General features: G+C 43.9%; 1 protein-coding gene across 1 annotated transcript; it reads left to right on the top strand.

Annotated features, from left to right (window-relative positions):
* The first annotated feature begins 1,702 nt into the window (after positions 1-1,702).
* rcor1 (REST corepressor 1) lies at positions 1,703-10,270 on the top strand. The gene is made up of 13 exons (XM_042500611.2): positions 1,703-2,213; positions 2,325-2,384; positions 3,313-3,393; positions 3,681-3,733; positions 3,926-4,087; positions 4,220-4,338; positions 4,775-4,853; positions 4,991-5,041; positions 6,312-6,458; positions 6,540-6,617; positions 9,207-9,264; positions 9,366-9,595; positions 9,913-10,270. Exons 1-13 carry the CDS (start codon positions 2,048-2,050, stop codon positions 9,955-9,957), a joined length of 1,329 nt encoding a protein of 442 aa, XP_042356545.2. The 5' UTR covers positions 1,703-2,047; the 3' UTR covers positions 9,958-10,270.
* The last annotated feature ends 456 nt before the right edge of the window (positions 10,271-10,726 follow it).

Here is a 10,726-nt window from a genome sequence, read left to right on the forward strand (position 1 = left end):
AGTTCTCCTACATGTTTTCCATAGTAGTTCTCCTACATGTTACCCACAGTAGCTCTCCTACATAATCTCCTACATCTTCTACATTGAACATTGTAGTTCTCCTATATATAGGCTACCGTACTTTTCCTACATTTCTTCCACTGTGGTTCTCCTACATTTTGAGCACCATAGTTCTCCTACATGTTGACCACTGTAGTTCTCCTACATGTTTTCCATAATAATTCTCCTACATGTCTGCTACCGTAGTTCTCCTGTATGTCGGCCAGCGTACTTTTCCTACATTTCTTCCACTGTGGTTCTTCTACATTTTGAACAACGTAGTTCTCCTACATGTGTCCTATATAGGCTAACATTGTTCTCCTACATGTCAGCCACAATTCTCCAACATGTTGTCTACTGTGGAAAAACTCGATTTGATATAGAAACAAACTTTAGAAAGTACACACAGTACACAAAGTACAAAAACAGTAAAGATATGTTGAGGGAAGATTAATGAAAAAGATGTTTTAATTAATCTATTTGAATGTTATTATTATTATTGTTAATAATAATAATAATGATATTGGTGTGTATGTACAGTTGTGGTTTAAAGTATTTACTCAGGTACTTGTATAAAGTTTGAAGGTACTTTTACTTTACCTATGAAACTTTTACTGCAGCAAAGTTCTTCTGTAGATTCAGTTTTTTATTTTAAACAGGAGAGAATCAAATAGAATATTGATTACTGATCATAATTAGGAGCAGAGCAGGATTCAGTCCAATCAGGAGCAGGATCACAAACGCTGCAGACAGAAACGGTAATCAGGATGTGAATATATTTCTGTGTGAGCGCAGAGCGACGCGGTTGTTTGTGTGTAATCAGTAAATAAATAAACATCAGTTTATAACAGAGAGGAGCCGTCAGCAGATCTCTGGGTTTACATTTTATTCAGTGTCTGCTTCTACAACACAGTTTCAGTATTCAGAAGTACTCCTTTACTGAAGGAAAAGTACTAATACCACACTGTGAATATTCTGCTAAAATGAAAAGTCCTGCTTCAGTGAAGTAAAAGTAAGTATAATCAGGAATATGTACTTAAATTATTAAAAATAAAAGTATGTAATGCAGGGAAATCCTAAAAAAGAATAAAAAGAGAGCAAAAACACCCCACAAAAAACTCTAATCTATAAAGAAAATAGAAAAACTGCCCAAGAAACTCACAATTATTAAAAAAGTTAAAGCATTAATAAAATCTAAATTATTAAAAAAATATTTTCAGTGAAAGTCTAATGCTGCAGCTGTTAAACTATTTGATTTAATTTGGAACAAAACTTCAGATTTTATGAACTCTTCTTCTGCAGCATGGAAATAAAATACTCCAGTAAAGTACAAGTACCTCGGACTGATACTCAATCACAGTACTGCAGTAAAAGTACTCAGTATACTCCAGGTCTGACAGGAAGTGACTTCATGATAACTGCTTCCTGGGTCGCGTGTTTATAGCTCCTGTTTATAAACAGCAAACAGCCCCTAACTCATGACGTCATCACTGATAAACACGTTCATCAGTTTCAGAAAACTGATCGACTGATTGATTATTGAGTTCAGCTCTGAACAATAATCGATCAAATCGGCTTCATGTAGACTGTCACTCATGTGATCATCTGACCTGTGACGTCAGCACACGCGCACACGCTCAGGGATCGATCAGCTCAGTCTGACCCGTCGTAAGCTCTGATCGATCGGTCGGACCGTGTCGCGTCGGGAGTCGGTGTCGGTCCGGTTTGTTCCGGTTCCGGCAGTTTGTTCCGGAACTTTTCCGGCTGGGTGTGAAGCTGCAGCTCATTAGCTGTTAGCATCGTTAGCCTGAGCTTAATTTACCCGGTCTATCCCGCCTCCCGAGCTCCGTTTCACACCGGAGCCTTCCGGTGCCGCTGACCGGACCCGCACAGCTGACCGGACCCGCACAGCTGAGCCTGCGGGTCTGACAGCAGCAGGAAGCTAACGAGCTAACAGTTAGCCTCCGTTAGCAGCTAGCAGCAGCGGTATCCGCTCCCCCCGAGCTCCATGCCGGCGATGCTGGACAGAAACCCGGAGGGAAAGCGCAGAGGCCGGGCTCCGGCGGCCGGAGGGCCCGGAGCTGCCACCCAGCCCGGCGGGAAGAGTCTGTCCGGTAATGGAACCAGTTGTTGGGAGGACGGAAGCTCGAGCTCCAGCAGCGACGAGGAGCATGGTGGGTAGCCTCGAACACTGAGTACTACTGCGTGTACTGCGTGTACTCCGAGTACTGATAGTACTGTGTACTGTGTGTTCTGAGTGTGTGTGATTGTGTCTGTGTGTGCAGGTGGAGGAGGGATGCGGGTCGGACCGCAATACCAGGCCGTGGTCCCGGACTTTGACTCCGGTAAGAAACAGAGAGGTAGCCTCGAACACTTCACAGCTCGTTTTGTTCGAGCTTTGCTGCACGCAGAACCGGTCCCGGTGCGCTCAGAGCCGGTTCCGGTACTCCCAGAACCGTTTCCCAGTGCGCTCAGAGCCGGTCCTGGTGCGTCCAGAACCGGTCCCGGTGCGCCCAGAACCGGTCCCAGTGCGCTCAGAACCGTTCCCGGTGCGCTCAGAGCCGTTCCCGGTGCGTCCAGAACCTGTCCCAGTGCGCTCAGAACCGGTCCCAGTGTGCTGAGCGCTTGTCCTGCTCTTGTCAGAACTGGACATAGTCCAGGAAGACATAGTCCAGAAAGACATAGTCTTCCAAACACAGAGATCTCAGAGCCTTTGATGAAAACCTTTTGATGATCCACAGATCTTTGGGTGAAACTCGACTGACGATCAGATGTCAAAAATGTGTTTGACTTAAAAATTAAAAATGATGAAAAATGTTATTGTGGGACTTTAATCAGAGAGCGAATGAAAACCACAATGAGCTGGATTTTTTTCTGATCTATAACAGCTCATCTGGCTGATATCAGATATCGATAAATAATCAGACCTGATCAGCTTATCAGGTCTCTGCTGATCAGGTCTCTGCTACAGTGATTGATCATCAGATTCTGATGGAGACATGAAACACTTTCACTGTCTGTAATATTGATTCATTCATTCTGCAGAAGAAGAGAAATACTCAGACTGAAGCTTCCTGTTTTCATCAGCTTCACTTTATCAATAAAAACAAACAAATATCAGTTTGCGAAATCGGCAGAAATCAGCGTGTTGGCCGATTCTGATATTTCATTTTAAAGCTGATATCTGCTGATATTTTCCTGCATCACTACAATAATCTGAATATATTAACTCTGTGTGTGTGTGTGTGTGTGTGTGTGTGTGTGTGTGGTCAGAAGTGGCCCGGGCGGCTCAGCTCAGAGAAAACCTCGGCATGTTGGTGTGGATCCCCAGCAGCTGTCTGAACCAGACTCAGTGTAAGAAACCACATGTTTAACACACAGCGTGTAACCTGAGAGATGCCTCAGGTGTTTACGGTTTACAGTGGTTGTTTACAGTGTTTGTGGTGTTTATTTACAGTGTTTGTTTACAGTGTTTATGGTGTTTGTTTACAGTGTTTATGGTGGTTGTTTACAGTGTTTATGGTGGTTGTTTACAGTGTTTATGGTGGTTGTTTACAGTGTTTTTTGTGTGTGTTTATGGTGTTTACAGTGTTTATGGTGCTTGTTTACTATGTTTGTTTATGATGTGTTTTCTGTTTCAGTGGACGAGTACATCACAATCGCCAAAGAGAAACATGGTTACAGCATGGAGCAGGTTCGACCTTCTGACTATGTTCATATGTAGCGTCTCAGATCACATCAGTGTGTACATATACTGTATATCTACTGTATATGTACTGTGTATGTTGTATGTGTGTGTGGTCAGTATATATATGAAGTATATATATTTTGTGTGTGTGTGTGTGTGTGTGTGTATGTGTGTGTATGTGTGTGTGTGTGTGTTCAGGCTCTGGGGATGCTCTTCTGGCACAAACACAACATTGAGAAATCTCTGGCCGATCTGCCGAACTTCACTCCATTTCCTGATGAGTGGACGGTGGAGGACAGAGTCCTGTTCGAACAGGCCTTCAGCTTCCACGGCAAGAGCTTCCACCGCATCCAGCAGATGGTAAGACAACACCAGTATGTGCCTGCCACTAGGACCAGTACAAACCAGGACCAGTACAAAGCAGCATGATCATACAGACTGTCTGTGTGTGTGTGTGTGTGTGTGTGTGTGTGTGTGTGTGTGTGTGTGTAGTTACCTGATAAATCGATGGCCAGCCTGGTTCGGTTTTATTACTCCTGGAAGAAAAGTCGCAGTAAAACGAGTCTGATGGACCGACAGACACGAAAACACAAGAGAGAGAGAGATGACAGGTGAGCTGCAACCTGCACAGGTAACACTACAGGTAACACTACAGGTAACGCTTCAGGTGACGCTGCAGGTAACACTTCAGGTGACACTTCAGGTAACACTACAGGTAACACTACAGGTAACACTTCAGGTAACACTACAGGTAACACTACAGGTAACGCTACAGGTAACACTTCAGGTGACGCTGCAGGTAACACTTCAGGTGACACTTCAGGTAACACTACAGGTAACACTACAGGTTACACTTCAGGTAACCCTACAGGTAACACTACAGGTAACACTTCAGGTAACACTACAGGTAACACTTCAGGTGACGCTGCAGGTAACACTTCAGGTGACACTTCAGGTGACACTTCAGGTAACACTACAGGTAACGCTACAGGTGATGTTGTGTGATGTTTTTGTTAGATTTTATTAAAAATTTTAATTGTGTTTCAGTGACGAAGACGTGGAGGACGGAAACATGAATCCTCCCAGTGACTCAGAGTTTGATTCAAATAAAGACGACAAGAAGGAGGTAAACTTTACTGTAACTTTACTTTAACTGTACTGTACTTAAACTAGACTTGTTTACTGTTTATTGATTGTTTACTTTTTTTGACAGTTTGTTGTTTACTGACTGTATTTTACATTGGCTGGCTTATTTGGTTTCAGGTGATTTCTGGATCAGAGAGATCAGAGGTCAAACCAGCTCCTGCACTCAAGGTAATAACACCTGATGACACCTGTACCTGTGTCACTGATGACACCTGTATCTGTACCTGATGACACATGTACTCATGTCACTGATGACACTTGTACCTGTATCTGATGACACCTTTACCTGTGTGGCTGATGACACCTTTACCTGTGTGGCTGATGACACCTGTACCTGTGTGGCTGATGACACATGTACTCATGTCACTGATGACACTTGTACCTGTATCTGATGACGCCTGTACCTGTGTCGCTGATGACACCTGTACCTGTGTCGCTGATAACACCTGTACCTGTGTGGCTGATGACACTTGTACCTGTATCTGATGACACCTTTACCTGTGTGGCTGATGACACCTGTACCTGTATCTGATGACACCTGTACCTGTGTGGCTGATGACACCTGTACCTGTGTGGCTGATGACACCTGTACCTGTGTGGCTGATGACACATGTACTCATGTCACTGATGACACTTGTACCTGTATCTGATGACGCCTGTACCTGTGTGGCTGATGACACCTGTACCTGTATCTGATGACACCTGTACCTGTGTGGCTGATGACACCTGTACCTGTATCTGATGACGCCTGTACCTGTGTCGCTGATGACACCTGTACCTGTGTCGCTGATGACACCTGTACCTGTGTCGCTGATGACACTTGTACCTGTATCTGATGACACCTGTACCTGTGTGGCTGATGACACCTGTACCTGTATCTAATGACACCTGTACCTGTGTCGCTGATGACACCTGTACCTGTGTGGCTGATGACACCTGTACCTGTATCTGATGACACCTGTACCTGTGTGGCTGATGACACCTGTACCTGTGTGGCTGATGACACATGTACTCATGTCACTGATGACACTTGTACCTGTATCTGATGACGCCTGTACCTGTGTCGCTGATGACACCTGTACCTGTGTCGCTGATGACACCTGTACCTGTGTGGCTGATGACACCTGTACCTGTATCTAATGACACCTGTACCTGTGTCGCTGATGACACCTGTACCTGTATCTAATGACACCTGTACCTGTGTCGCTGATGACACCTGTACCTGTGTGGCTGATGACACCTGTACTTGTGTGGCTGATGACACCTGTACCTGTGTGTCTAATGACACCTGTACCTGTGTCGCTGATGACACCTGTACCTGTGTCGCTGATGACACCTGTACCTGTGTCGCTGATGACACTTGTACCTGTGTCGCTGATGACATCTGTCTGAGGTAGGTAGTAGTCACCTGTCCGTCTCACCTGTGTCTCACCTGTAGATGGGCAGTAAGGCGTCTCAGCGGCTGAAGAAACGTCCTCCCAGAGGAATGTTTTTGAATCAGCAGGATGTCATTTCACTCTCGTCCTCATCTGCTCAGGGACTCATCAGACAACTGGACTGTCAACTGGTGTCCATCAAGAGACAGGTGTGTCCTTTTGTCCGTCTCTCTCTCTTTGTGTCCTCACCTGTTTCTGTGTCCTCACCTGTCTGTTTCTCTGTGTTTCAGGTTCAGTCTATCAAACAGTCCAACAGTTCTCTGAAGGAGAAACTCAGTTCAGGAGTCGATGAGTTCAGACAGCCAGAGGTAACCACAACAACACGGCAACACAAAAAGCAACACGGCAACACAAGCAGCAACACTGGCAACACAAGCAGCAACACTGGCAACACAAGCAGCAACACGGGCAACACAAGCAGCAATTCAAGCAGCAACACTATCAGAAACATGGCAACACAAAGGGCAACATAGCAAGTCAAACAGCAACATAAGCAGCAACATTAGCAAATACATGGCAACACAAACGGCAACTCAAATGGCAACACAGCAACACAAACGACAACACAGCAACAGACATGGCAACACAAACAGCAACAGAGCAACTACAGCAACAACATAGCAACACAGTGCGACACAGCCACACAGAAAATCAAGTAGCAATATGGCAACACAAACGACAACATAGCAACACAAAGGTACACAACACCAATGTCTGTTGTTGTTGCTGTGCTTGTCTCCATGTTGTTAGTGTTGCTGTAGTTGACTATCTGTTAGTGGTACTGGTTGTGCTGTCATGTAGTTTCTGGTAGATAAATTCTGTTAGTGTTGCTTTAGTTGCTCTTTGTCTCGCTGTAGTTGCCCTGTGTGTTCTTCATGGTACTATAGTTGTCCTGTGTGTCTCAAGTTGCTGCAGTTGCTGTAGTTGCTGTTTGTGTCCTTTTGTTGCCGTAGTTGCTCTGTGTGTCTTCATGTTGCTGTAGTTGCTCTGTGTGACTTCATGTTGCTTTTTTTTGCTCTGTGTGTCTTCATGTTGCTGTATATTTCTCTGTTTCTTCATGTTGCTGTAGTTTCTCTGCATTTCTTTGTGTTGCTGCAGTTGCTCTCTGTGTCTTCATGTTTCTGTAGTTGCTCTGCATGTCTTCATGTTGCTGTAGTTTCTGTGTTTTTCCATGTTGCTGTAGTTGCTCTATGTGTCTTCATGTTGCTGTAGTTGCTCTTCGTGTCTTCATGTTGCTGTATTTTATTGTTTCTTCATGTTGCTGCAATTGCTCTACGTGTCTTCATGTTACTGTAGTTTCTGTGTTTTTCCATGTTGCTGTAGTTGCTCTGCGTGTCTTCATGTTGCTGTAGTTTCTGTGTTTTTCCCATGTTGCTGTAGTTGCTTTGTGTTTCTTTATGTAGCTGTAGTTTCTCGGTTTCTTCAAGTTGCTGTAGTTGCTCTACATGTCTTCATGTTGCTGTATTTTCCATGTTTCTTCATGTTGTTATAATTGCTCTACGTGTGTTCATGTTACTGTAGTTGCTCTGTGTTTCTCCATGTTGCTGTAGTTGCTCTACGTGTCTTCATGTTGCTGTATTTTCTGTTTCTCCATGTTGCTGTAGTTGCTCTACGTGTCTTCATGTTGCTGTATTTTCTGTGTTTCTCCATGTTGCTGTAGTTGCTCTATGTGTCTTCATGTTGATGTAGTTGCTGTGTGTTTCTCCATGTTGCTGTAGTTGCGCTACGTGTCTTCATGTTGCTGTATTTTCCGTGTTTCTTCATGTTGCTGTAATTTAGGGCTGAAACGATTCCTCGAATAATTCGAGTAACTCGATTACAAAAAATGATCGAGGAATTTTCTCTGCCTCGAGGAATCGTTTAATTTTGCCAGCTCACAGCATGGTATTTCGCCCGGACTACTTTTAATGCGGCACAACGCGCTGACGTCACGCACGTAAAGGAATAAAAAAGAGGCGGCGGATATGTTTGGTTTTAACCACGGATGTACAGGTAACGACGAAGAAGGCGACGAAAGCGAAAGGCACAAAGAAAAGGCAGAAAATGTTAAAAGTGTGGGAGCATTTCAAGCTGGACACCAAGGCGAACACTGCTGCGTGTATTCACTGTGAGACAGCGCTTGCATACCACAACAGTACGTCTTCAATGCTGCAGCATCTCCACCGAGGCCACCCTGTTTACTCCGAGAGCGGAGGACCGTCACCCGAGACGAGGCAAAATGAAGTTAACGTAGCGCTAATTAATGAGATTACCGTTACTGTACCTTGCTAACATAACGTTAGCCCTGCGGAGGGCTAGGTTTCTATTAATTATGACTACTGTCGATGCGTGGCTGACGTGCCTTTCATACAGGCTTTATTTAATCTACAAACACAGCGCTGCAGAGTGATGAGGGTGGAAAATAAAAACATAATAAAGCTAACTGGGTAGTTAAAAAAGGAAACCAATGGTTCATTGTTAGGTGAAATGTCTTATTGTCCCATGTATATTTATAATTGCTCTTTAACTAAACAAAAATATGTTTTATCCGATTACTCGATTAATCGATGGAATTTTCAGTAGAATACTCGATTACTAAAATATTCGATAGCTGCAGCCCTACTGTAATTGCTCTACGTGTGTTCATGTTACTGTAGTTGCTGTGTGTTTCTCCATGTTGCTGTAGTTGCTCTTGCGTGTCTTCATGTTGCTGTAGTTGTTCTGTGTCTTCATGTTGTGTAGTTTCTGTGTTTCTTCATGTTGCTGTAGTTGCTCTATGTGTCTTCATGTTGCTGTAGTTGCTGTTTCTTTGTGTTGCTGTAGTTTCTGTGTTTCTTCATGTTGCTGTAGTTGCTCTGTGTCTTCACATTGCTGGAGTTGTTGTAGTTCTTCTTTCATGTTGCCATTGGTTGTTGCAGGTGAATCAGAAGTTCAACACTCGATGGACCACAGAGGAACAGCTGCTCGCTGTACAAGGTAAAACCTGAACCAGGTGAACTCAGACACACCTGTAGTGGTTAAACCTCTCAATCACTGATTGGCTGGTAACTCTCTCCCTCTCATCCAATGACATGCAGCCATCAGGAAGTATGGGCGGGACTTCCAGGCGATCTCAGATGTGATTGGTAACAAGTCTGTGGTTCAGGTGAAGAACTTCCTGGTGAACTACAGACGGAGGTTCAACCTGGACGAGGTCCTTCAGGAGTGGGAGGCCGAGAACGGGATGGACGGGGGACACAGGGGAGAGGAGGACAAGATGGAGGATTGTCCCGCTGAGGACGAGGAGGTCACTGGCCCAGACAAGGAGGTAAGGACACGTATTCATATGGACTACAAATCCAACAGTCCTCTCTGTTCTTCACTGTAACTCCACTGTCACTCTACTGTGTCTCTGCTGTCACCGTTCTGTCTCTTTACTGTAACTTAACTGTGTCTCTATTGTAACTCTACTGAGTCTCTACTGTGACTCTTCTGAGTGTCTACTGTAACTCTACTGTCTCTCTATTGTAACTCTACTGTTTCTCTACTGTAATTCTACTGTGTCTTTACTGTAACTTAACTGTAACTCTACTGTCTCTCTATTGTGTCTTTACTGTAACTCTACTGTGTCTCCACTCTATGCAGGACTCATCGTCTCCGTTGGGCGCCGCGAAGCCTCTGGCGTCCTGAGACTCTGTGACTCCGCCTCTTTGGTTGATGATGTCATCATGAGTTTTTATTTTGTTTTTAGCGGGCTGGACTCTCATTGGTCAGGGTGGAGCTCTGTGCCGCTCTCTGGACCAATCAGAAATCACCTCTGACCTGCCAGTAACAGCTTGATCTTTGTCTTTTTTCATTTGATGTTTTCGGGGGATGTCGGGTTTGGGGTTTGACCTACAGCAGCCATGTTTGATGATGTCACTCAGGTAGGGGGTGTGGCTTTTATGACCTTTTGTGGCACGACAATAAAACCAAAGTTGATCAATAAATGGATGATTTCTTCCCTGTTTGCTGATTTATTCACATCATTATGACTTATTCGACAATGTGTGTTTAATTGAATTATTATTCATTTTATTTGTAACCAAGAATGAGAAACACAAAACATGAGAACCAAATGATCATTAATAAAATAAATGTGAAGTGCTGATAGATCAGAATAATCAGAGATTATTGATCGTTGATGTGCTGATCAGCTAATGTTTCAGTTTATTATAATCTTTGTTTATAACAATACATCTTTATTGTTTGTTTTCTATCAATAATCTGAATTTGTAAAGCTCTCAGAAAAATGTAAAACAGCAGTAACACTCAAAGTACAAGAACTCATTGTATCTCCAGTAGAGAAGTGCAGTAAAAATACTTTACTGTCCCCTCCTCTGAATGTCAGCTGAGAAACATCACTTCTGCTGCAGTTATTGAGATCTGCTGTGTGTGAACATGGAAAATAAAACAAGAA

This window comes from Plectropomus leopardus, chromosome 14, assembly GCF_026936395.1.
Source record: "Plectropomus leopardus strain MGB_pleo_1.0 chromosome 14, ASM2693639v1, whole genome shotgun sequence".
Classification (NCBI taxonomy): Eukaryota; Metazoa; Chordata; class Actinopteri; order Perciformes; family Serranidae; genus Plectropomus; species Plectropomus leopardus.

Bases quoted from the DNA above. Each gene is read 5' to 3' on its own strand.
- rcor1 (XM_042500611.2), top strand. From the start codon at position 2,048: ATGCCGGCGATGCTGGACAGAAACCCGGAGGGAAAGCGCAGAGGCCGG. The intron at 2,214-2,324 runs GTGGGTAGCCTC...CTGTGTGTGCAG, and splicing joins CAGCAGCGACGAGGAGCATG to GTGGAGGAGGGATGCGGGTC. The intron at 6,459-6,539 runs GTGTGTCCTTTT...TCTGTGTTTCAG, and splicing joins TGGTGTCCATCAAGAGACAG to GTTCAGTCTATCAAACAGTC.